We start from the raw sequence: 27280 nt of genomic DNA, 5'->3' as shown, positions 1-27280 counted from the left end.
TTGTTGGGTGCTACTCAGACTTTAAGCGTTGCCCCAGGGGGATAAATGGAAGAACCCTTTAGGAGTCTGGGTTCAATGCTACTGATCATTCATACCACATTGTGTTGTTGTGTTCTCTTTATTAAGGCTTCTATTTACCCAGCAGGGGTCTCCCTGATTTTTGTGGCCACAGCTTTAAATATGGCATAAAGATAATCTATTAGATGAAAGAAAATCTTGCAAATAACGTTGTGCTTTCAGACTTTATACCAGAGTCTAAATTCTGATTCTGAATCTCAGCTAAATTATTTTTCTAATACGAGTTCTCCAGTTTCCTCCAACTTCACAAAAAGCTTGTCAGCTGGTAAAAACAATCTGATGTTCTACCTGTTTATCCAGCTTGGCTCTTTAACAAATTTACAAATGGCAACCTATAGTTAATCGTCAGATCTGCACTAGATCTGAGTCCAGATCCAGATCTTGTTGTAATCCAGTATAGTAAAGAACTCCAGCTCCGGGTTTTCTGTGTACCTTTATTGGCCTCATCGCCTATCGCTGAGCGTAGGATGGACTAGTGGGAACTGAAACATTATGGCTGCCAGTCTTTCCTTGACTCAGGTAACCATGGTTTTGCATTCAAATGGAACATTTCTATCGAGTTGTTTTTCTTTTTTACTTAACGTTATAAACATATCTTTTCGCTGATGCGCAGTACATGAGTTTTAAAGTTGTCGCTGTCATGCTGTGTGTGTTTTGAAGCTATATAGATTCAGTGCTTTGGGGGGAAAAGTTTCTAGCTTTAGCCTTCTGTCTAATTTTAGGGACTGCGAAAAGGGCGTTGCTAGTTTGTGTCACTTTTAAAAACGGTTTAGAAGTATTTGCCTTGCCCTTCATTGTACGATCAATGCAGTATGACTTTAGTTTTTAATTCACGTAGAAGTTTTAACTTTAAAATACCGCGAATTGTGACAGAACGTCGTTTTATGGTGGTAGAAAGTGTGTAACGTTAGCAACGGCAGGAGCAGTTTGGCTTTATGTCCGACACACGGCGGTTAAACTCAAATAAAAGATTTGTAAAGTGTGGGGAAAAAAGGTTATTTCTTTTCTTAAGAAGTTTATTACTCGGTAAATAGTGTAGTCAGTGATGTCAAATCTGTCGGAAAGGCAGTCAAACGTCTCCACAGAGCTTTTTTGGTTACAGGATTTTAAATGTGGAGCCAAGAGGAAGTTGTTGCTTTAAGCTGTGACTTGAATTCTAGCTAGTTTTCGCTTTCTGGTGTCGATGAAAAAACAATCTTGTGATTGTGTGTCTAAAGATGTGTCTAAACCTGAGTGAAACGTGTTGCTGTGTTGTTGTTTTTTATTTTAAATATCGTTAAACAACTTTTAACTGAGTTTTTACAGATTATCTAGCCTACTAGCAGGGTAGCGTTTTTGCTGCAGGATGCTAATCAACACATGCTAACCTGTAGCCTGTATTCAATATTATTTTACGATGGCTAACTAGACAAGTACACTTCTCACAAACTCGTAGTAAATGGACGACCGCCTCTTACACGTTTCTAATTTGAAGTTATACACAGATTCTTACTTGGAAAATACTAGTTAATATGCTAATTAGACGTGAAACTTGCCTTCAGGGAACTGAATACATAATTAAAGTGCAATCAGAAGCAATTTTTTTTTTTGGGCCAAGTATGCACAGAGACAACACAGACAATAAAAATAAGATGAGAATTAAAATAAATAAATAAATAAAAATACAAATAGACAAAAAAAATAAACTGAAAAATAAACTAATTGTATGTACAATTGTGCTATAGATGATAGAATTGAATGGAATAGAACGAGATGCAGGGATGTACTAGAAGGGAGGAGGTAACAAATAAATAGATTATTGCCCACTGTTGTTGCTTGGGGAAGAAACTGTTCTCGTGGCCCAGTGTTTGGGGCTATGTATCGCCTGCCAGATGGTAAAAGTTCAAAAAGCGGATCCAGAGTTATTTTCTGAGCCCTTTTCCTCACTCTGTATATATACAGTTCTTGAAGGGTGGCCAGGGGAACAGCAATAATCCTTTCAGCAGTCTGAACCATTCTCTGTAGTCTTCTGATGTATGATTTTGTAGCCGAGCCAAACCGGACAGTTACTGATGTACGTAGAACAGACTTGCTGTTTCAGAAGCTCCTGAGACAGGTTAAACTCCCTCAACTGGCTAAGGAAGTACATCCTTTGTTGGGCCTTTAACAATGGTGTTGATTTGAGTGTACCACTTCAGTTCCTGGAAGATGGTAAAGCCCAGGAACTTGAATGTATTCAATGAAGCCACAGTGCCGTCCATGATGGTGAGTGTGTGGAGGGGGACTTCCTCTTGAAGTCCACTATCATCTCCATTGTTTTGAGAGTATTGAACTCCAAGTAGTCTGCCTCCTGTCTGTAGGCAGACCCGTCTTTGTTTTTGGTGGGGCTGATGACTGTAGTGTCACCTGCAATCTTCAGTAGCTTGACAGAGGGGTCATTAGAGGTGTTGGTGTACAGGCAGAAGAGCAGTGGGGAGAGAACGCAACCTTGAGGGCCGCCAGTGTTGGTGGAGTGGTTGTTTGACATGAATTTCCCCAGTCTCACGAGCTGCTGCCTATCTGTCAGAAATATGCAGAAATATGCTGGTGCATTTCTTCTTTCTTTCTCAAGACCTGGCGCACATCATCCTCACTGATTTGGCGTGCAGGAGAGGGGGATAGAGGAAGGTTACTGAAGGTGTTAAAGGTTGTGTGAAGAGATGGTCAGAGCGTTTGTGTTTCGAATTTACAAAAAAAAAATCTTCAGCAAGTTGTTGATTTGCCACTGAGGGATGGTGTCTTGTAGTTGTTGTGGCTTTCAGACCTTTCCAGACTGAAGCGATATGCATTCTTTAATGTGGTGTAATAATGGTCCAGTGTATTACTGTGTCTGGTGTAACATGCTGTCTGTCTTTTGGCATTTCATTAGGTGGATATACAGCCAGGTGGCACATTAGAGGGAAAAACATCTTAGTGTTTTGCTAAGGTGTTGAGCTACCACAAGCCACCAGAACAACTTCAGAGCTTCTTACCAAGTGGTATTCTAGTCTTAGGAATGGTTTTGTTGGTTTGTGTTTTTTGGAGGTGGTGAAGAGCACTGTTTACACCTCACTCCAAAATCTTATACATAGGTGTTCAACTAAAGACCATGGCAAATGATGTACATAATTTCTGAATTGCTCAATCATGAACCTCTGCACTGATCGTTTATTTATTCATGTTTTTCATTTAAAATGCCAACCGTGTATATGTCATGCTTAGGCAAAGGTCACACACAGATTAAAATAGATGATGTCAAGTATAAGGCTTCTATTTTGTGCACAAATATGTCGATTATAACGGCATCTGAAGATGAAAGTGTGTCTGTGCTATACTCACAAATTATAAAAATATTATAAATTATATTTGAAATCTTTGTGTTACGTGTTTTTCTAAGGTCTGCTGTGTATTAAGCATGAAAAGGAAATTGGTTGTTCTCTTTGCAAAATATTGGCTGCCAGAAACACTTTAGCATGCATCAGTAAACCCTTGAAGGGAGACAGAGCTTCTGGGGCTGAAATCAGCAGCTGGGATTGTGTTCAGATGTTGGTCAGGGAGGCTTGCTATAAGAAAGTAATGCAGTGCAGAATGTTCAGCTGTCACACTGGCTACTGTTTATATGCAGATTTAGCATGTCTAACTGTTCATTATTAGACTATACTTACTAACTTTGTGTGGTGGCCTGAGAAAACCCCTCATCTGCTTAAGTTTTCACATTTAATATTTATAGTTTTGACCTCTAAAATTTAATAGGCCTACTTTTGAATACTGCACGCTTTTCTTAGCCGAATAGGTGTCTTATGACTAAGCTCATCACTCTTACATTTGTGATTAAGTGATTATTATTCAAAAATAACAACTTCATCAGCTGCTATCTTTACGGTTTTAAAGGCGGCATATGTCCATCATAGATATTTTGACAGATGGTGCATGTTCCAATTACTCAATCTTAGAATCTTATCCAGACGTCACATTCTTTATTTGGAAAGCACAATTGAGGAGCAAGTTAGCAATGAAAACATCATCTTGGCAGGATATTTGTCTATGTACTCTGTAGACAGGAAACTTATACAAGGTTGTAAAATAAATAAAACAGTTTAGCGTCTAATTATGTTGTCTTAAGATTTACAAACTTTGGACTGTTTTCTGTACTTTACTTAGTGTTATCTAATTGGTTTTCCCCAGACCAACACACCTGTATGACACTAATATGTACAAGAGGATGTATTAATAGTAAGCTGAGGTGTAGACTTGCTGTTCTTTCACTTTCATCAAAGGTTGTAGCTGCTATCTGAGTTGAATTTATTTTGCCAGAGCAGCTCCGGAAATGTAATTTGTAATGGATTTGACTGGTCGAGTCGAATGGGATAAAATGTCATAGCCTAGATGTAACAGGTTTATGTTATTACTGTGAGGTTCCTCAGGACTGCTCTTACTGAACCAAATATAGATTAATTGGACTTGGAATTGTGACATTAATAATACAGATATTGCTAATTTATACTAGACTAGAAAGGATCAATCTTGTAGATGATCACTAATCGTCACATTTTATATTTGATATAATATTTTATGTCCACTTTTTGCACTGAATGTAATAAAAAGTGGTAAAAATATCAGCAATCATACAAATCATTTGTCAGTATCATTTTACAGTTATCCCTTAAAAGCTGGATCAATGTTAGTAATAATTATCTTAATATTGGCTCAGATTGTGTGCATAAAAGAGTTCAAGTAGGTTATACCAAATTACTGAATCATTTTATTTACATGCAAATTAGTTTTGTAATAGATTTTTACTTTCTGTATCAGAAGGTTCTACATTTGTCTGTGTGAGGCCTTGTTGAACATTTTTAAAAATTCACACACACTCATCTGGTTGCCAGATGGCCTTCCTGTTTTTTTCTGTTTCCTGATTATGTTGCAGTCCTTCTGACAGACACGCACATCAAAATGACGTTTAAAAAAGAAAGCTCTGCATTGCATCTCAGGATTATGCCTGCCATACACTTCCCTAAGGAGCAAACCTTTTTATTGCCTTAGACTGATAATCTTTTCTCTTTTTTTGTACAGCTTTCAAGTGGAAACCCTGTGTACGACAAGTACTATCGACAGGTAAGGACAGAGAGAGTGGGCCACATTTATCAAGCTGAATATGAACAGATTTATGCGAAAATATTTTGTATGAGTGTTATACAAGCAGTTTGGTATTTATGTTATATCCTGTAAATTTGGATAATTGTTTGTATCCTACTCCTGAGTATATGTGAATTTACACAACAAGACTGACTAACTACTTAGAAACGCTGAACATTATATTGCGGCATACGTGAGTGCTCTGTCGTCTCAATCAAATACAAGTTCTCATGCTTGTCCAGTAACTATGAATAGCATCGAGAGCAGTTTGTGAATAAGTTGTTCTATATTATGATAATAAATTTACAAATAAATAAGATCACAAAGCAAAATAACACAAATGCATAAAAATACAAATGGTTCATTTCTAACAAAAGCTTTGCGGGCATATAATAGGAAGTTGAGTCGGTCTGTATTGCCTTAGGTCATAACACATGCCCGAGTTAATGGAAGATTAAGCACATATTAAACACATAAAAGTATAATACATTTGAAACTATTTTCATTGGCATAGAAGTGAGCAACATTAACTTTAGCACACTTTACCTTTTATAACATTTTATGGGAATAACTACATGCAAATTAGCTGAAGCAGGAACATGCCTTGCACTTTATAGCTGCTCAATATACACAAGCAAGAACAAAGAACTTTGGTGTTTAAAAATTGTTTGGAAATCTGCCAGAACATATTTATTTACATAAAACTTTACTAAAAGATAGATAAATGAGCCTCATATTTTTCTGTATTGTTGTTGAGCTACGTTGCATATTTGCACTGTATTTTACAACAAAGGAATCAGATAGCTGTGGTGAGTGAAATCATCATCCCATGATCTGTGGATTCAGGTCTTTGAACCAATCCTTTCTGTAACATGGTCTCTGTAATAAGAGGCCACATCAAATTAATAATTCATTGAATAAATGATGACCTGTGGTCATGCTATGGCTCAGACTGCTGAGTGAGAATGAGACAGCAGTGAGTATGGCCTTTATCCATCCTGGTAAAGATTTCCCATAACACATCTCTGTGTCCTATCTGAAATTATTTGTTTTCAGACAAATGCTTTTATTATACTGAATACAGCAAAAGATCAACAGATTACAGCACACTTCACGTCATCCTAAAAATAACACACCCATTTTCACCTCTAAAGAATTTAGCTGTTAAATTGATTTGGGTGTGTTGAAGTATTTTACCAGTGTAAAATTTGATGCATGCATTGAGAGATGAAACATCGTTCCCTTTTTTTTTTTGTAACAGCATGCCAAATTTTTTTTTTTTTTTTTTTTTTTGAAAATTTTAAATAAAATATTATTTGAATATATTCCTGCCTACTGTCATATCAGTATACTAAAGAATTGGCACAGTCAAGTCTTATGTAATGTAGTTAAAATCCTTTAAATCAAGGCTTAATGATTTACAGTGTTATCCTTCAGTGGTTTTGGTTAGTTTGTTCGTTTCAGATTTGCTTTACATTTTTCTAGCACAGAAATGAGCTCCATGGAACAGAACCCTTCAGAACCACATATGTACTTTCAACTAAGACTGTGCGGTTGATGGGGATATCTGCTGAATGTTTGACCACTGAGTCGTGAAAGAGTTTTCTAATTTTTTAAAGCCACTATATGAGAGAAAAGAGGCAGTATGTGACACCATTCCCTCCTCAGTTCGGTGTCTCTGCTTGTGTGCAGGTCGATCCATCTAGCAGTGGGAGAGTAGCAGCCACTGACGCAGCCTTGTTCTTGAAAAGGTCTGGACTTTCAGACCTGGTCCTTGGCAAGGTAAACACATTACAAATATATAACCATTTCAAGCAGTCTTGTGGGATGTGAAGGTCAATAAATTGATGCAAATATGCCAGGATATAGCAGAACCTTTGCTCCCAGGACACTTCACCGGGTTTACATGATTATGTTGCACTTATAGCTGGATGCATTTAGAAAAGCAATAATGTACTCATGTCAGATTTTTACCTTGTAATTTTTTGTTTATATAGTGATGAGGAAAAATAATCCATTGATCCTATGTGGTTTATATAAAATATGAAATGTGGGGCTAAACAACAATCTATAAACAAACAAATAACTTCAATTTCAATAAGTAATCAGACCCCCAAAACCATATACACCCTACTTTCATATCCATGCAGTAATTATCAGATGGGTCTTACCAATGAAATTCACTATATTATTTAATCGTTAAGAAGTGAGAGTTATTCTATAAGAGCAAAACCTTTGGGCAGTTTGAGGTTCTGGACCACTTAGGTAGGTGTCTACATCATGTCACAAAAAATGTCATCAGCCATGACCTCAGAGAAGCACTTTAAGGGTTATTAAATCTACCTCTAACACAAAAACTGAATACAGTGTACACCACAAACAACTCATGCCAACTGTTGATACGATGCTGGTTCTACAGCCACAGAACCTGGGAAACTTGCCATCATTGAGAGTGATGAACTTCATGGTAATTAAAACAGGCGGGATACTTTCTTTTTCTCATGACTATTTTAATTAAATAAAATTTTTTAAATATATATATATTTCTGTGATGAGTGGCAAAACAGTGTTTATTATTTCATGGTTATTTGCATTGTATACATGAAATTATGGCCTTTACTCCTCTTTTGTCACTCTTTTGATTTATCTTATTTGTTCTATTTCAGATATGGGACTTATCAGATTCGGAATGCAAAGGCTTTCTGAACAAACAGGTCTCTATTTTTGTTATATAATTAGGAAGTCTTAAATACTTTAACCATGGATAAACTAATGTACGTTGTCTTTCTAGCAATTTTTTGTTGCACTACGATTGGTGGCATGTGCTCAGAATGGACTTGAGGTTGCCCACAAAAGCCTCAGCGTGGCTGTGCCTTCGCCAGTGTTTGTAAGTCGAAGTCTTGTTGTCGAATTGTGTTTCACCACACCCTGAAAACTTGATGAGTTATGATATTAAACACGTTATTCATGAACAATTTAGCTTACTTTGCAGAAATGATCTTTTAAACAGGAATTCCTTATGTATATGTGAGGTAATATTTCCTTTCTCTGTTTTCTTTGGCTAGCATGACACAACCAGTCCTCTCCTCTCAGCAGGTGTACCCATTGACAGTGCATGGATAGTCAAGGTTAGATCTGATCAAAGCTTTTAAAAGTCAATAAAAAATGACAAAATTATTTCATTAATCCATTTGTAACTTTTTAGTTATACTGTATTTTTAATGTTTTTTCTAATCTGGTATTAGAATTAAGTATGCACCTGTACTTGTGTGTGGTTGTTTGTGAATGTTTGCTTATAGTCAGAGGAAAAGGTGAAATTCGATGCCATCTTCGACAGTCTCTCCCCGGTGGGTGGCATGCTCACAGGAGACAAGGTCAAACCAGTGCTGCTGAACTCCAAGCTCCCTGTAGATGTGCTTGGCAGGGTAAGCCACAATAGTTTACTGAATTCATGGCGGTGGTTTTGTTTTGGTGATGCCTACACAGGCATGAAATTTCTCCTCTTAGTCTGGAACATGTATTTGGAGCTTTAGCCTCCAGGTGGCAGTATTCACCACTACTGTATCCTGGTTTGTAACTATTACTTGAGCTTGTTTTGTTTCAATGTTCAGCCCCGAACTATGATGACGAACTATGATGTAAACCTCTGTTCCAGGTTTGGGAGCTTAGTGATATAGACAGAGATGGAATGCTGGATAAAGATGAGTTTGCAGTGGTGGGTCCTTTGCTAATCGAAACATTGCATGTGTACACTCTTAAAAACACTTCTTACCCATAATTCTAGTGAACATCCACAAACTGAGGTGGTATGATTTTAGAGATTAGAGTCTAGACAATTGCTTTCTATTTGATTATTTAACCGTTACAATGGTAAAACTGTTTATTGCTTTAATTATGCTTTGTTTTGCAGGCAATGTATTTGGTGTATAGAGCTCTTGAAAATGAGCCTGTACCCATGGTTCTTCTGCCTCCACTGGTTCCACCATCGAAAAGGAAAAAAGTGACTTCGCCTCCTGTCATGCCACTCCTCCCTTCACCACCATCACTCAAAGAAAGGAGTTCGACTCACTCTGGTTCTCAAACTTTGCCAGCTAAACCCACACCTCCACAGGTCAGCAGTCATATAATCATTTACAGCTTAAACAATTTAAAAAATGAACACTGTTTAAAATAGGAAAAAATGAGCCAGGGTAGTGTGACAGATTGTTTCATTGCCTTATAGCCCCAGGGTCGCTATTTTGAATCACTGTATTCCAATTTCAAATTCAAATTTTGTCACATACACAATCATACACAGTACAACATGTAGTGAAATGCTTTTTATGAATGGCCTCCAGTGTTGTATAAAGTACTAGAAAGCAATACTTGAGTAAAAGTACAAGTATCTTACTAGAAAAAGACTTTGGTAGAAGTGAAAGTCACCTTTTAGAATATTACTCAAGTAAAAGTCTTAAAGTATCTGATATATACTGTACTTAAGTATCAGAAGTAATTTTCTGATATTTAATGTACTTAAGTATTTAAAGTAAAAAGTAAAATTTCAGTGATTTTCGGTAGGCATAAGAGCAGGGGCGGTTCATCTTTAGGGGGTTTTAGCCCTCAGTGAGAATTTAAAACAAGAAGAGTTTTATATTATATATTATATGACTACATAGTAAGCCAAAAGTTATGGTATTATTAAATGGCAAAAGTGGACACCAAAAGTTTATGCATGATGTCATGATGCCAGTCTTGGATCAAATCAGTTCATGTATGTGTGCATTCTCTACAGTGTGTCCAATGAATGCAGTCATTAATAAACAAATATTCACAAGACAAAGACCAAATCAATAAATGTTATTTTTATTTAGTATTGATATTGCATTAATATTTTGTTTGTGCTATCAACTCTGGTAATAAGAATAGTGACATTTCACTGCTTTTGGTTGCCGCCGTTATAGATAAATGCCTCCAGCTCTGACTGTGCGTGCACGCTGCGCGTACCTGTGCTTCTCCGTACAGCATGCGGAGCGTAATACAATCAAGGAGCAGTGATTCGCCAAACCTCCCTTATTGCAGTCGCACACGTTTCTTTTGATTTTGATTTAACGAAGACGCTTAGTGGAAATATAGCGGAGTAAAAGTGTACATTTTATCTAGGAAATGTAGTGGGGTAAAAGTGAAAGTTGACTAATTTAAATAGCGAAGTAAAGTACAGATACGTTAAATTTTTACTTAAGTACAGTAACGTAATGTAACGAAGTAAAAATACTTCAACACTGCTGGCCTCGGTATAAAAATAGCAAATTACACTAAGATGGAGAATAAAAATACTGTAAAGGAATAAAAAATAAAGAACAAGTTAGATACAAATAAAAGAAGAGATAAATGATATAAAAGTAGCAGTAGTAACTGAATATGAGTATGAATGATGTTTGTGAATATGTGAACATAACGTCATATATATTGTATATGCAAAATGTAGACGTAGCATTGTGTAAAAGTCCGGCCGAGGTAGAGGGAGTTGTGGTAGTTTTGAAAGGTCCAGAAATGGTTCAGGCTCTAGGTGTTCTCCTTGTTGAGGGCCTGAATGGCCTGCAGGAAGAAGCTCCTCCTCATTCTCTCTGTGTTCAAGTTACAGAAGCACTTCCCTGTAGACAATAGAGAAAAGAGTCCATTTTCATCACTATGTTCCTGGCCTTGATCCAGCACCGCTTGCATAGACTCCAGGTCAGGGAGCTCAGTGTGGATGGTAAACTCAGCTGGTCACACCATCCTCTGGAGAACTTGTCTGTCCTGTCTGGTGCTGTTCCCAAAACCAAATTTGCTCTTTAAATTGTTTGTCTCACTGCCCTTTCGGTGTGATTTCAGTGGGTTGTGTCTCCTGGCGATAAGGCTAAGTATGATGAGTTGTTTACAAAGACCGACGGTGATCTGGACGGATTGGTGTCTGGGCCGGAGGTGAGGGACATCTTCCTAAAGACAGGACTGCCCTCTGCCACACTTGCTCGAATATGGTGAGGCAACTCAAACAGCAGTTATCAGAGCTATGTTGAATAAGACTGTGGTGGTTTGTGAATTAGTCTGACTAGTGAAATTAGTATGTAGTGTCTTAGCTTCTGGCCTGATCCATACACGATTAGCACCTTTAGCAGAAGTGTACGAATTAATTGCTGTGGTGACATAATGCTACACCGTACACATAATTACAGATGGGCATACAGAGTCAGTGCTTTTTCCCTATTTGTCAGTCAGAGTAAAGTACTACTTATTAAAAATGTTCATTTTGTTCAAGTTGACCCCTATATATTTGGGGTGATGAACCTTTCTTTATTAGATGCATCAACATAGAACAGTTAAAACAGTTCTGCCACCTTGAAGTTGAACACATGCCGAGCAAAAATGGGTGATTTTGAATCAAAACTTGCTGTACCAGAAAAGTAAACGTGTGCAAATTTGGGTAATATTTTCTCCATTCATATACATTTCCATCTCCTGTGGTTGTACGGACAAATTATTGCCTTATTTTTTGATACACAAGCATTTGCAATGCTTGCTCTTTATGTTGAACAGGGAGCTCTGTGACATTGGAGACATTGGAAAACTGACCAGAGAGCAGTTTGCGTTGGCTCTATATTTAATCAATCAGAAACTTTCCAGAGGCATTGACCCACCCCAAACTCTCTCTCCAGAGATGATTCCTCCCTCTGATAGGCTATCACGGCAGGTAAGACCCCAGCCCATTCCTTTGCTTTGCATATTAAATTTTTTTTTTGTATTATTTAATACTCATAGAAGATAAAGAATCATGACATTGGCTGTGTCGAACTGAATTAGGGGGCATGTAAAAATAATAAAAATGTAACATTAAATCTGTCATCCTACAAATCATGCATTTCCTTTCTATGGTCTTTTTTTTTTTCTCTAGCTTTCTGCTGTCTTATCTGTTTGCCTGTCTGTGTGAGTCTGTTAATTCTCTCTTTGTTGGTGCATTTTTTTTCTTCCTTTCCTTTCTGAAAAACCTTTATAAATGAGCCTTTTCATACGTTTCTATTTCATTAGCTTTCATTAGATTAATCTTGTTAGGTTGTTAGTATTAGCCTTATATCCTTTTACTGTGTTCTGTCCTTCCTTCTTCTCCTTTTACTTTACACCTGGGGTGTGTATGTGAACATTTTGCATTGCAAAGCTCTTGTTTTATGGAAGATGTTATTGTCTTTAGTTAATTGGGTTAAGAAGAACGTGTTCAAAATGCTTTTGTTATATGTGAGCTTTATGAGCTTAAATAAGCCTTTTATTCTCTTCTCTCCTTTTTCTCTCACTATTATTTTTTTCTTTTTACCTGTGCAGAATAATGCCTTGTCATGTCAGACTGCAGACTTCTCTGCCATTAAAGAATTGGATTCCCTCAGTAATGAGATTATGGACCTGCAGAGGTGAGGAGTTCATGTTTTACTGTGGACGGTGTATTGTAAGCTGGAATCGGGTTATTTGAACTTTTTTTGAATTATTATTTTAGTTGATAGTTTATTCTTTTAGTTGATTGGTCGTTCGTGGGCTTTTATTTCTACTGATTTATTTACCGTAAATATTGTTTGTACATTTAGCTTTCAGAGCTGCAAATTACAAAAGAGGTAGGTGTGTTATTAAAATTTCAGGTTAGAAACACATCTAACTATTGCTGATATAATTACTTGGAAAACAGAGAAAATGACTTTGGCTGCTTTTCCAGCATCTTTAGGGTGGGGTTTATGAGTGATGTCATCCTACTTTGAATAGGCACTAGAATAACACAGACTCATGTGAAATGCTGATCTCTGGCTGTGACTGCAAAGAATAAACAGTGTCTCGATGTGTGTGTTGTGCTAAAACTAAGCTTGTAAGGCCTGGAGCACACAGTTTCAGCGTGTTGACGCTGCTTTCTTGGGAGAAACAAGTCTCCTGAGGGTCACGTACCACTTGAGGGCCAGTTTCAAAGAGGAACATAAGGGGAGGGACGCTCACAAACAAGCTCTCTGTTTGAGAAAGTGCAAGGCTTCCTCAGACTCACTCTTGAGGAGTGGGCCAGGTAATACAGGATTACTTTCTCCACTTCTCTTGTCTGAGACTGCAAGGAGTGAGAGAGCAAGATACTAAGGGAATTGGAGAACAGACTGGAAAGTACTTTTTCTACGGCAAGTGAGAAAGATAGGTGAATAGTTTGTGGAAGGAGAAGGGATTCAGGCTTCTTTAGCATGGATCAAAGCACCTAAAATGATGCATGTTGTTTGGGATTGCCTCACTTGTTCACGGCAGCAAAACACCTCTGGAGAAAGGTAAGCAGCTCCTCCTCCTCCATGGATGAGACCTCACACAAAGGAGATGGAAAACAAACGTAGTCTGCTTTTGTGAATGTAACACTGTTCTAAACTGTGCACATTCGTGTTGCAACAAAGTAGGTGGGTGGATGAGGGTTTTTTTTATAGATCATGACTATTATTAATCCATGACTAATTCTTACTTGTTTCTGCACCTTTTCATGTCTCTCCCTCTCTGTATATTAGTCCAACTCATTTTTGTGTGTGAGAGGGAGAGAGACTTCTCATTAAAGTAATGCAACAAGAGAAAACCAGTAAAAGGACAAACACCCCCCACACACACACACACACTCCAAAATATTCATTCATGCTTATAAGTGAAGATTTCCCATCAAATAAGTTGCAACTAAAGAAGCTTTTATTGACGTTTCAAGCATATAAAGCTGACGCAGTACCTGGTGAAATAAGACAACGTTTCTCGAGGACCATGGTGCTACATAGAACAACACAGAGGCAAGGAATTAATTAAGTTAATCCAAGCCACGTGAAGTGCATCTGTGCACTTGTTCGAGAACGGAAACCGTGCTCTTTGAATCACACAACTCAGAAGCTGCCTCAATACGAGTTACAAAAATTGATGGTTGGGCGGTCTTTTTATTGAAGATAAAAACCTAGCATTAGTGAATGTTTCTCACTGCATTTCTGTATTAAAACTTCATGTGAAATGGAAGTCAATCATGAAACTCCTAAATCTCTACCCATAAGTAACCCTCTTTTTCTCACTCGCTCATGCTCGCTCTCTCACGCTCATTCACACACACACACACACCCTGCACTGTTAGTGTGTAGTGCCCTGGAATTGTTTAAATCCCTTGAGGAACTACCTGATATATGGTTATTTTTAAACAATAAGAGAATGCTAGAGGACTGTCAGAAGAGAGAGCACCCACTCCTCTCTCTTTCTCTCACCCTCCCTTTTCCCCTCTCTTTCCTTCTTACTCTGTCAGCACCAGACAGCTATCTGCCCATGTGCAGTTTTGGCACCTCTCTCATTCAACCCATATTAGAAGCGCACTTGCATAGACTCTCGCCTTCAGATTCAGACATGGTACTAGAGGAAGACGCAGTCCAGATGGTGGCCACTTGGCTACCAGTACCATCTCTTGCTGTGATACTGAAATACTCTTGCTTTTGTTGGTCTTTCAGGGAGAAAAGCTCTGTGGAACAAGAAATCAAGGAAAAGGAAGAAAGCGTTAGTCAGAGGACCAATGAGGTGCAGGTAAGTGGTGTGTTTTCTTAAATTGCTCTCTAAGAAGATATTAGATGTTTTCTTTTATCGTAATTGTCTTTTGTGTGTAATAAGAAACACAATTTCTCAATGTGTTTACTGGTTTACTTAAAGATTCAGAGTTCTTTATTGCCATGCAGCTTTGTTGTGGAATTTGGATACAGTAGAGTAGAAAAAGACAGAACCAAGTGCTGGTTACAAATACACGATTATTTTGTTTATGTAACCGTAATGAACAATGATACGTAGTATACTACATGCAGTTAAACGTTATTTCATTATACCAGATTTCAAAGTCATTCCTCCTTGATTCTTTGATTCTCCCTCCTTCTGCTTTCAATAAAAAAATTTACTATCCTTTAAAAATGATGCTGATACATAAAATACACCGATGGAACAAGAAGAATAGTGGCTTTTGGAACAGGCAAACACACACATACATACATGGAAATATTTTGTTCTCATCGCTGTAGTGAGTGCATATCAAAGTTGGTGCACCGATGGCCAAACGATGAACTGTCATCCGGCTGTGTGTCATCCTTGGCTGATTGATTGCCAGATGGGAGCGAGACTGTTGTGCATTGTTCACAACAACGGCAGGGCCATAGTGCGACAAATTACTGGCAGCTACAACAGTGGTGACCAAGACAGTGTGTCACAGCACACAGTTCATTGCAGTCTTCTGTATATGGGCCTGTGTAGCTGACGACCCAGCCAAGTCCCCATGCTAACTGTGCACCATTGCTAGCAACGCTGGATGTCAAAAGCCAAGCACAGATACACGATTACCAACAGAGGCTATGGCACCTGGATAACGCTGTTGGATGGACACAGGCACACGGTGGCGGGGTTATGTTATGCTGTATGCTGTTTTCTTGGGCCCAATTATCCCAATTTCACAAACCCTAATAGGGGGAAAATTATATGTATATTTTTTTTATATACATGACCATTGTGGCCATCCCTTACCTCCTGAGAGGGAGGAGATTGGAAACAAGGCAGCATAATTAAAGAAATAATATTAGTGGAGGAATTATTCTTCCCAGTAACTCTGGTGAGACGTCATGTTTCCACACGAGGCAAAGACATAATACTGCACAATATTTTGTATCAGCTATTGAAACAATGAGGTTGGCTGAAAGGCAATGATAGATTTCTGTGTTGGGTTGCCATGTTTATGCTATAGAAACCTCTCTGCTTTTCAGGCTCTCCTTAAATCAACTGGATCAAATGCAGATTCTGTATTGAATCTGATGATTCGTATTGATTTTATTAAAACAGGCGTACTTTGTTATTTGAAGAGGAATCAAATAAGAACTTCTTTGCTATCAAAATTGGTGTCTCAGAGATTTTTGTCCCTTAGTGTTATAGTCACCAAAATGATAAAGCTGGAAATTTCTTCTGGGTGGAAAAACATTCCTCTGTAACGTTTGGTGATGATTCAGATTAATGTCTATATTGTCCTATATTTAGCAAGTTCTCTAAGTTACTTTCAGGTTTGTTTAGGTTCAGGAGGGGCTTGCTGTATCTCGAAAGATATTTAGTCAGTCACGCATGTTAACTCAACATGCCGTCACTCTGACCGCCTGTTTCAGAAGGAAATGCATCAACAAAGAACAGAAATCGTATCTAAGAAATCATTTCATGATGATTTGGCTGAATAGAGGAAGCACACACAGAAGGGAGAAAAGGAAACTCCTGTCTTGCTCGGTTTTGTACAAATATTTATATCAATTAACGTATAAGAAAGCTTATTCATCCTTTGTAAGGAAGACCAAGACATTTTCTACAGGCATTGTGAGAGATCATTTTTAAATATTTAGGTCTGTATTATATATATATATTTTTTTGGTGCTTTTAGGACCTGCAGGATGAAGTGCAGAAAGAGAGTGAGGAGCTGCAGAAGCTACAGGCAGAGCGACAGGAGGTGCAGGAAGCACTGGAGAGACTGGATGAGCAAAAGTTGTCCCTAGAGGAGCAGCTCAAGCTCATACGCCAGCAGTGTAGTCAGGAGAACCAGCTGGTGGGTGTGAGAAAGCGAGAGCACGGATGAGTCAGTGCTCCCTGCTTTGACTGCCCTTCCTAGCTCATTCATGCACAATTCAAATCACAAGCATTTGTCTGGTCTAAAAATCAAATGCTTTTGTTTTCTGTGTAACGTGATGTGCATTTTGGTACCTTATCACATCGTGTTTTTTGTTTGTCATTTGTTAAATGTGTATGTTTTCCTGTGTCTGGGTGTGTGTGTGTCTGTATGTGTGTGTCTGTGTGTGTGGGTATGTGTGTGTGTCTGTATGTGTCTGTGTGTGTGTGTGTCTGTATATGTGTGTGTGTGTGTGTGTGTGTGTGTGTGTCTGTATGTGTGTGTGTGTCTGTCTGTCTGTCTGTCTATATGTGTGTGTGTGTCTGTGTGAGAACAGATCCAGTCTCTGCAGGCTGAGCACTCTGAGCAGGAGCAGAGGATAGGAGACTATGAGGAGGAGTTGGTAAGGGCACGAGAGGAGCTGCTTTCTCTTCAGGAACAGAGCCGCACACTGGGGGAGAAAGTGCGCTCAGCCCGTGATCAGCTCTGCCCTCTACAGGATGCAGTAACAGAGTCTCACACACAGATTGCACAGGTTTGCCGTCTTTCCCAGATTTCTGTCTGTTGTTCATCTTCGTATCATTATTAGTGTATTGTATATTAGTGTAAATATATATATTTTTTATGTGATCATGATTTTTTTTTGCTTTACAAACATGAAAAGTGGAATATTGACAAGCTTAAAGTGATTTTTTTTTCTTAGCATAGTGTATTCCTTTTATTGGTGAATAATGTCAACTGAAATTAATGATCATTATTTTATCCATTGTTGTGCAGCCCTTGTTTTGGGCTTACATTATTTTCATAAGCTCACGCCAAACTCCCCACTCTCTCTGTTCATTTTTCTTTGCTTCTTGCTGTGGGTTTGGCTTTATTTCCTCATATAAACGGCTCTTCCCCCCCCTTTTCAATCACATTGTGTCTGTGGCTTGCTTTTCTATCTCTTTTCACTGTATGTGGGGTGTGCTGTAGATGCAGGAACGACTGGCTGAACTTAAGACAGAAGAAAGAGAGGTTGAAGCCCAGCTTTCTTGGAAGGTCTTAGTAGAGGAGCCACCGTTTGTCAATGGCGCAGCACCCCCTACTGAACAGACAAAGCCACTACAGTGGCCACAGCCCACAGAACACTCTCCAAAGAAACCAGATGAAGATGAGGAGGAGGAGGAGGAGGAAGAGCTCACTCCCACGGATGAGCCACAGGAACTGAAAGTGCTTGAGACAGAATCAGCAGAACTGTCTTTCAGTCCTAAGGAGCTTAAAGTTGATCCTGTGGAAGACCTCTTCACCAGCACGATGTCCTCAGCCAGCACTCTTGGTGCAGCTTGGCCTCAGAATGAAATGGTGAGGCATTATGGCATATTATAATAAACTTATAGCATGTGTGTTGTATCAACATAAGGACTGAACAGAATGTAATGCAATGCATTGTGTTGCTTTTATGTTTTTTAGGAAGGTTCGTTACCTGTTGGAGAATGGGGGCTAAAGGAAATGGAAATAAAACAGCAGGGCAGCACCTTAAAGGTCAGCGTTAATAAAGGACTGTTAATAGTTAATCAGTAGTCAGAATAGTGTCTAAGCTAACCTACAGAACATGTTTGAAGTACAAATGTAAATGGTTCCCACAAGCATTATTCAGAATGTGTGTGAAAGGTTGCCAAACAGGTGCAAGTCAAAATTCCTGGATAAGTTGTGAATTGAATAACATGCAATATATGTAGTTTAATAAGTACACATAGCTTGTTGATATGTGGTCGGAGATCATCTTATATTGCTGTCTTTTTAATTAATAGATTTGAGGCTAGGTGAGATGGCAAATTGTGCTTAAGGACATCTGTTCAATACTCAGTAATTGAAAAGTTAAGGCAGATAAACTGGCAGATTAAAATGTTGTTGCTCCACCGTTATGTAGAATATCTACTGATTCATTCAGAATGTGTGTTTGGATAATGTGTAGGTGGAGTCTCCAGTTCCTGAGCAAAAGGAGGAGTCATCCCAACCCATAAGTGCTCTTGGTGACAGTTCAGCATCCGTCCCTGCCGTCGACTTCTTTCCATCTGATCCCTTCAGTGACAGTAAGAGACTCGTATTTTAATGCAACCAGATTTGATCAAACGATCAACTGAAAATTGAGCTTTAAAAAACGGCTTTAAAAGTCTCTCCTGTAAATATATAAAATATATTGTATTTCCAACAGGTGACCCTTTCAAAAGCGATGACCCCTTTGCAAAAGACATTTCAGGTGAGCAGCCTATGCCTGGCTTTGACACTTTTATTGTGAAACCACACAACAGTTAAATATTTGTTTTTCTGTCTAGATCCATTTGGTGGTGATCCTTTCAAAGGCACAGACCCATTTGCCACAGACTCTTTCTTCAAGCAGTCTTCCTCAACCACATTCTCCTCAGAAGATCCATTTGCTTCTTCTGACCCATTCAGCTCAAACACAGGCTCTGCAGAACCAGACCTGTTCTCCTTCCAGATCAACAACACGGCTGCATCTGATCCGTTCTCTAAATCAAACACAGTGCCAGCGGATCCATTTAGTTCTAGCAGTGGTAGCACACCATTCACTTCCAAACTTAATGAACTTGATGACTCTGATCCCTTCAGCTCATCAGCTGGGGCAGGGAATGACCCGTTCGTTGGGTCAGAGCTGTCATCAGTAAGTACTTTTATTATTTATATTGAACTGAAAATATCTGTTAACAAATACACCTACAGAAAACCACATCTGACCAATGTTTAGTATTTCACAGAATATAATTAGAGTTTTTACAAACGGATCCCACTGTAACAATATGGCCTTATATTATTTATGTTGTTTAGAAGGAAACACCAGCAGATGCTAATGACCCATTTGCTCCTGGAGGAACAGTGGTGAAGGCTGACTCAGATGCTGGTAAGAGCAGACAGCCTTCTACTCGAGACAGACACTATTATACTTACGTATTTTTTTATTTTATTTGTCAGAGGGTTTAATTCTTCCATTTTGTATTAAATATAATTAAGAAATGGCCTAATACATATAGTTTTGTGTGTTTGTGTTGTAAGTGTATGATCTGTGTGTCTGTGTTTTCTCTTAGATCCCTTTGCCACAGTATTTGGTACTGAGTCCTTTGTAGGAGGTTTTGCAGATTTTAGAACTTTGGAAAAGGTAAATCGCATTCCTCTTCAGTAGACTGAGGATAATTTGCTGAACCTTTTGATCGTTCTGATCATTTTTTTTTTCATTCCGTGTTGGTGTATGTGCCCTGCAGTCTGATGGCGCTGACCACTTTGCCTCAATTGCACTTAGTAAGAATCTATTTAAGGAAGATAACCAGTTAGATGTGCCTCCTGCATTACCACCCAAAACTGGCACTCCAACCAGACCACCCCCTCCTCCACCAGGTGAGTCCAGGGAGAAATACAAGAAGTACTGTTGTTTTACACTCTCTCTCTCTCTCTCTCTCTCTCTCAGGAACTTTTTATGAGAACATTGTCCCTAAGGGTGCTTTCACACCTATAGTTTGGTTCATTTGGTCCGGACCAATAGCAAAAAATTATACATTGTAGCTTTTTAGCAGTTTTTTTTCATATCACACTGATCGTTCTGTTCTGCACCAGTTGAAACGAACCAAAATGCAGTCATGTGATAACATCCACATCACTCATTGACCACATGTCTTTGAGCGTATTTCCTAAACTGCTTCTCGATTGGTCAGAATAAACGTGCAGGAAATTTCAACGAAAAGTAAACAAAAAGAGGAAAATACATCATACAGTACACCATGGAGAGACGACTGCGCGCTGCAATTATGTTCGTGGTTGTAATCTCTTCAAGGAGGTCTCTGTACGCTTGTTTGGTCCACTTCTGGTGCGATTCAACCGAACTAAACAAGGCAGGTGTGAAAGCACCCTAAAAATAGTCATCGTGAACTCATGTTGGCACACTGCTGCTTTTAAGTAATATGCATATGCACAATATGGTGTGTGTGTGTGTCTGTCTCATGTGGTCTATTCTACAGGTAAGCGGTCGAACATCTACCGGTCAGAATCATCAGACTCAGTTCAGAGGCGTGGAATTGGGGAGTTTTCCTCCCTTCCTGCTAAAGACACTGTGCCAGACCCTTTTGCTCCCTCTTCCCCCTCCCAAGTCCCACGCGAGCCTGACCGATTTGCCACCTTTGACAAAGTGAGCACCTCCCCTGCCCCCTCTCCACCTCCTGAAACTCAGTAGCGACATTAAGCTTTCACCTTTAACCTCTGCCGAGTGGCAGCCTTTGCCTCTCAACCCTCTCAAATTTTAGGTTTTATGTAACAGATATGGTTCATATTTTATTTGATATGGCTATGAATATGAAAAGTTATTAAACATAGACTTGAGATGGATAGATAAGAAATTATTTATATCCATATATCAGTGTTACCTTATTTTGTGTATCTTACATTGTTCAACCTGACCCATACATTCTCACTGGCTGTGGTTGGAGAGGTGGGGCTGCCTACTGGCTATTTTTACTTTATTCTCGTACTGTGTGTCCATTTCTACCATTGTTCAGGGGGCTTGAGCTCATGCTGCATGTACATTGTTCTACCATTCCCTCTTACCTTGCACTGCATGCACTAATCAATTCCACCTATCTCGATTGCTTACTTCTTATAACATAAGCTTTTTTGAGCTGTGATTGGCTCAGGTGCTTCCTGATTATGGAGCCACTACATCTCATGACTTCCAGCATGCACTTGGCACACCTCCTCTACTACTCTCTCTATAAAGAAGCTCAGGATTTTGCGATAATAACTACAGGAAGTATGTTCAATAAAATGTTTTATTAGGAGCTTAGTCACCATCATTGTGGCTCCTTATTGTTTTGTCTTTATTTTAGCTTTTTTCAGTTAGTTAACTTTTGGTTCCACTTAAACAGATTGTTTCTGTAAAACTATGTCGAGTTGTATTTCATTTATATAACATATTTGAGTCATACTCCGTCATTTAGAATACATTAAGAATGCATGGTCCAAGTTTCATAACTTCATTAAAGGTGAACAATGTAACACTGTGCTCCTGGATATATGGGGTTTTACTCAGTGGTGAGAGGTTGTCTATTATGGCTGTCCTTGAGCTCAGAAGATCCTCTCTGGTCAATCTAACTGCGAAAGCTGTTTTATATGTTGTAACACGCTGTGGTAAAGTCATTAGTGTGCTTCTTATAAACAATGTGCCTGAAGCTTATGTGGTGTATGTGTCATCCATCTTTGTACCATTAATCCTGTCTCTGTGTGCATGGACTGCATGTATTAAGTTTCTCAGCATGGATAATGTATGTGTAGCCCTGCCGTTTCAAGTGTAAACAAGAATAAGCACATCAGATGTATTTGAAATCATCTCTCCTGTATTAGAGAATAATGCTACTGCAATATACTCGGTTAATATCAGTACATGGGTAGAATTTGCAATGTAAACCTGCTTTATTTGAATGGACATAAGCAGGGGTGTTCAGTCCTGTCCACAAAGGGTCGGTGCGGATACATGATTTTATTCCAACCAAATAGATGCCACACCTGAGTCTATTGAAAGCAAAGATAAATGAATTAACAGGTGGAAGCAGAGGTGTTGTCTTCTTGATTCAAATAAAAACCTGCACCCACACCAGTCCTTTCTGGAAAGTTTTGGAAACACCTGGACATAATGCCTTGTCAGTGGAGGAAGAGATTTAGCCGGCAGTGTGTAGGTGTTGGTAGAAAATTGGATGGGATATGAGAACTTAAAAAAAAAAAATGCTAATTATAAATAATAACAAATGGAGTAATTGTTAATGTCTGTGTAATTTAGCTTTAAAAACATTATAACATTATACAACATATCCTTTAATGACATGCCTGATGGCTCAAAACAACTGGTCATTTATAGACTCGATTTTTGCATCTGCAGTGGAACTACCACTAGAGATCCTCTTAAAGATATTTGCCTGCTGCATTCAGACTTTAACTGTGAACACTGAAATGAAATTATTTTAACAAACTTTTTTTTTTTTTTTTTTTACTGGCCTCAAAAACTTTTTTTTCACAGTTTATGGAACACTGAATATTTTTCAACTTGTACTTTTGATAATTGTTTTTTTTTTCTCCCAAGATTCTGCAGCTTTTTTCCTCCTAAACTAAAACACACACAACTGATTCTTATTTGTTTAGAAGTATTGCTGGGCCTTCATGGGCTCTAATAATTTTAGCACACAGGTTTTCAATCTTATTCACAAAGAGCTGGTGTGAGTTCAAGTTTTCATTCCAATCGAGCAGGAACCACACCTGATTCCGCCTGTTTAATTAGTACATCTTGGCTTTCAAAACACTATGAGGCGTGACTTCGGCTTGGTTGGAATGAAAACGTATTTGTGCACTGGCCCTTTCTGGATAAGATTGGATACCCCTGCTATAGCACATGAAAGTTTAAAATTTTATCCAAAAAATTAATTTATAGATAAAATCTAGGGTATGTGTTTGTTATGAAATGACAAACATGACTACTGGTTCAAGTCAGTCTAATTCAAATGTATGTTTATAGCACTTTTAACAATGGACATTGTCTCAAAGCAGCTTTACAGAACATAAACATAATACAAAAGGTTTTTTATACAAAGATTAACAGATTTATATTTAACTGTGATGGTGGTGACAAATGCTTTGATACGCATTTATGACCTACACAGTTTATCGTGTAGATTACCAATATCAATTGATATCCATCTTGTTTGCGGAAACATTTTCTGATTTCTGGTTTATTGTTTTTTGTGTGTGGAACAGTACCCCACAGAAGAGGACATGATAGAATGGGCAAAGAGGGAGAGTGAGCGAGAGGAGAGGGAGCGTGTGGCCCGACTCACCCAGCAGGAGCAGGAGGATCTGGAGCTGGCTATCGCACTCAGCAAATCGGAACTTTCTTGACCAGAACCAGCCCTGAACCTCACTGCCGAGGAAGAAGAGGAAAGGATGAAAAGCTAAACTTACGGGTGCTGGGATTTCACAATCCCACTAGTTTTAGTATAGTCCAAAAATCCCTCCCCATCCCAGTTTTATGTGTCAGTATATCATCTCCATGTTGCCAGTGACTCTCCTGAAACCTGTGGTTTTTGGGGAAGAAGTGGTATAAAGGTGAAGGACTAAAACACAACCCTTGGTATGCTACTTTGTTGCGATGTGTTTCCTTGTGTTAAAAAAAAAATCAAAGATTTATATAAATTGATATTTCTAACTCAAATGTGTGCCACTATGAAGTGTCACTGGCATATTAACACACTTTCTCCAATTGCTATCGTTCATGTCATTGAAGTGGATTGTCAGTTGATTTAAGTGCAAATGTATAGGGACAATTTAACAGGTTTGACATTAAAAAACTCAGCCCTTTTAAAACTGCTGGGTTTAATTTGGGTGATGTGTTAATTACAGAATAGTTTGAGGTTGTATTTAGGAGCGCTGGTGGAAGAAATTGTCAGTGAAAGTGCACTGTTCATAAATAGAAAATTAGTGGTAATATGTTTATAGAAGTGCAAATAGATATCTTTCATAACAACACAAAACAATTGAAATGATGTAATAGAATGTCAGGAGTTGTCAGTCAGTACACACTATTTGGGTATACAATATGCCCTGAACTTAAACTAGTTTACAGAAGGCAGGTTGGGATCCAACACATTTTAAACAGGGAAATCATTAAAGACTCCTGTATAAATGTTTGTCCTGGACTGCTTTTGTGTATACAATTGACTGTTGAAGCCAGGGCACTTCACTGACTATATAGGATTCTGTTTAGAAGAACACTCACTCAAACCCCTGATTAAAATTATTTTTAAGACTCTCAAAGTAAAAAGTTCTTTGTGGGAGAAGTTTTTCTCATATGACATTCACAACCCAATTAGAATGTCTTCAGGTCGTCTTCAGGTTTCCAAATGATCTAACAGTCCATTAGTCCTCCTTACATATGAGAATTTGAAAATATACAGTATATAAATATCCATTTATAAGCGTGTATGATTCACAAAGCATATCCTTCATACATAATATTAGCAAAAGTATCTTATATCTTGGTGAGAAAAGATGACACTACTGTCTGAGGCAGTAGGGCATTCAAGAAATAATGAATATATAAAAACAGACAGTAAATGGTTTCCAATCTCTAAAACCAAGGAAAACCGATTTGTGTTGAAATGCCTCCTACATTTTTTTTAACTTCTCTATTTTCTAACCACAATACTCTTAAGTTGCTGAAGGCTAAAAGAAGGAATGATTGTGCAATATGTCTAAGACTGTCAAATTAAGGAGAGTTTTTCTTTTGATGTCAGTGTGGCAATGAATAGATTAAAAAAAAACACTAAACCAAAAAAAAAAATTATAAATAAATATTGACCCTATACAATCTAAGTGTTGTAGGAATTATGAATGTCTTGTACCATTTCAGTCACGTCTGAGTAGGTTACTGTTATCAGAACACAGTGAACTTCTGTAGCACTGGTTTGCATTTTAAACCATCCTCTGCGTCTGTCCTTTAGGTTTGACCCCAATGCAATTGTCTACATTCTAAAGTCTTAAGTGACCAGAAGAACAATAGATGCACTTTGTCATTCATTCTCTACATATGAAAGCATTGCACACTGTAATTTGTATCAGATAAAAGCCCTTGTTTTTTTTTTTGTTTGTTTGTTTGTTTTTTTGTTTTTTTTTTTGGACATTTCAAATGTCACATGTTGGATATCAAGAATGTCCCTATGATTCATATATTTCCATTGGTGAGGATCTGTCTCTGTCTGTCTATTAGAAAAGGAATAAGAAGGTATTTTTAATAAAGCACAAGTTACCCTGACACAGTTTTCTGCCCAATAGCAGATGTTTTCATGAGCATTATGAACACTGCATTATACCCTTCAAACCAGATTTAAGTATTGCATATTGCTTTAGACATATTGCTGTTTTGCATGTTTTAAGGAAAGATTTGGCTTTCTAATTGTAACTGCTTCTCTAAGTTCTGTCAAAGTTATCTGTGCTTTTGCTCATTATGTATGTATGTATGTATGTATGTATGTATGTATGTATGTATGTATGTATGTATGTATGTATAGGCCTTTAACTCTTCTTATCCTAAACCACTCGTGTATTGGTGTACTACAGACTTTTTAAAATTGGCTTAATGTATTTTATTTTTTTAACTTTACAGAACGTGTCCCTTTTAATAAGGACAGATGTTTAAACATGTTAAATAACATGTAATTAACGCTAAAGAATAAATATGAACCTTTCAAAATTTTGGATGTTCCCTGTTCTTCAAACTGTAAAGAGGAATAGTTTTAAAAAAAAAACATACAAGAAATAGCAAAACGTTCACTTTCCTACAATACTGTCAACATTTAGATACCCAGTTTGATTATATTTTAATTGTAAGCACTGTTGTAGATATTCAGCTGAGAATTTGATGAGCTATAGGTCACAAAATTAATATACAGTATACAGTAACTAAACTGTACATTTACCCCTTTGTATGCAATAACGCTTAGCATATAAATACTCTGTGGTGGGAAAGAGATCATTATAATACAGTAGAACAAGTAAGGTAACTGCTCTGTAGATTAAATCGTTTTATATCTGCGTGAGCAAATTTGTAGAACAATGATTTATATCCAAAGATTCATCTCTACATGAAATATCCAAATGAACAGAAAGCCATTGTAATATTATCAGTCTTAGACAGCCTAGGGATACATGGGATTGCTGTGGAAAGTACCACATATAAACCATTAAGAGGGCTTTGGACTGCATTTGATATTAAAATTTTGGACTCAAGTTTTCATCAGTGAACAGTGAATAACTTTTACAAAATAGACTTCATGCTAAAACTAATTTCCTGGTTATTGAAGTTATTGCACTTTTTGACCATATAATATACAGTAATAGAAGGGAAAATATATGCATACATATACAGTATATTCTCGGTTAGTTGCTTATAGAACAGTTGCTCTTCTACTGTAGGTTTAAATGCATGTCACACTCCTGCACAAGCAACACAATACCTGCAGGTGTGAATTCAGCCACAATCATTTCCAAACATATTTACTCATTTAACTCAACCTTTGTCAGTAATGAAACTCCTGCTATCTTTGCCTCTATTAATAAACCCTTATTAATAATATATATGCAGCACCGTTCCAATCCAATTTGCATTCCCACTTTTTTTGTCCACTGTAATATATACAGTGCTTTATTATTGTTCTGACTATTTTACTGGAAATCAGTTCATTTAGAAATCATTTGCAGTTCTTCAAGTCAACATATTGTATACAGCGTCTACATTACATATCCATCTTCTCAGGTGTATAAAGCCAGGTTATTATTGCTATTTCATTGGCACCCTTCAAGAGAATTGTCTGAACCTATTGAGTAAGATGTTCACAGCAA

General features: G+C 37.9%; 1 protein-coding gene across 3 annotated transcripts; it reads left to right on the top strand.

The window, feature by feature from the left end:
• Positions 1-317: 317 nt before the first annotated feature.
• eps15 (epidermal growth factor receptor pathway substrate 15) lies at positions 318-26132 on the top strand. Of its 3 annotated transcripts, none has more exons than XM_027166550.2 (25): positions 322-597; positions 5149-5190; positions 6904-6993; positions 7878-7925; positions 8003-8098; positions 8277-8339; positions 8511-8636; positions 8867-8926; positions 9122-9322; positions 11062-11207; positions 11764-11917; positions 12541-12626; positions 14694-14766; positions 16637-16798; positions 17196-17393; positions 17831-18199; positions 18308-18379; positions 18813-18930; positions 19053-19097; positions 19174-19520; positions 19685-19757; positions 19942-20012; positions 20116-20248; positions 20866-21032; positions 23642-26132. In XM_027166550.2, exons 1-25 carry the CDS (start codon positions 571-573, stop codon positions 23780-23782), a joined length of 3108 nt encoding a protein of 1035 aa, XP_027022351.1. In that variant the 5' UTR covers positions 322-570; the 3' UTR covers positions 23783-26132. The 3 variants fall into 3 exon arrangements, with proteins under 3 accessions (XP_027022353.1, XP_027022351.1, XP_027022352.1); XM_027166551.2 differs by having other exon boundaries at positions 323-597; positions 17837-18199; XM_027166552.2 differs by lacking the exon at positions 20866-21032 and having other exon boundaries at positions 318-597.
• Positions 26133-27280: the final 1148 nt, after the last annotated feature.

The sequence above is a fragment of the Tachysurus fulvidraco genome, chromosome 14 (assembly GCF_022655615.1).
Source record: "Tachysurus fulvidraco isolate hzauxx_2018 chromosome 14, HZAU_PFXX_2.0, whole genome shotgun sequence".
Lineage (NCBI taxonomy): Eukaryota > Metazoa > Chordata > Actinopteri > Siluriformes > Bagridae > Tachysurus > Tachysurus fulvidraco.
The sequence above is the reverse complement of the archived record's forward strand: the minus strand, read 5'-3'. Positions and strand labels throughout refer to the sequence as shown.

Excerpts from the sequence above, each read along its gene's own strand:
- eps15 (XM_027166550.2), top strand. The coding sequence starts at position 571 with ATGGCTGCCAGTCTTTCCTTGACTCAG. Across the intron at positions 19,521-19,684 it reads TTGGGTCAGAGCTGTCATCA|AAGGAAACACCAGCAGATGC; the intron begins GTAAGTACTTTT and ends TATGTTGTTTAG. Across the intron at positions 20,249-20,865 it reads ACCACCCCCTCCTCCACCAG|GTAAGCGGTCGAACATCTAC; the intron begins GTGAGTCCAGGG and ends TCTATTCTACAG.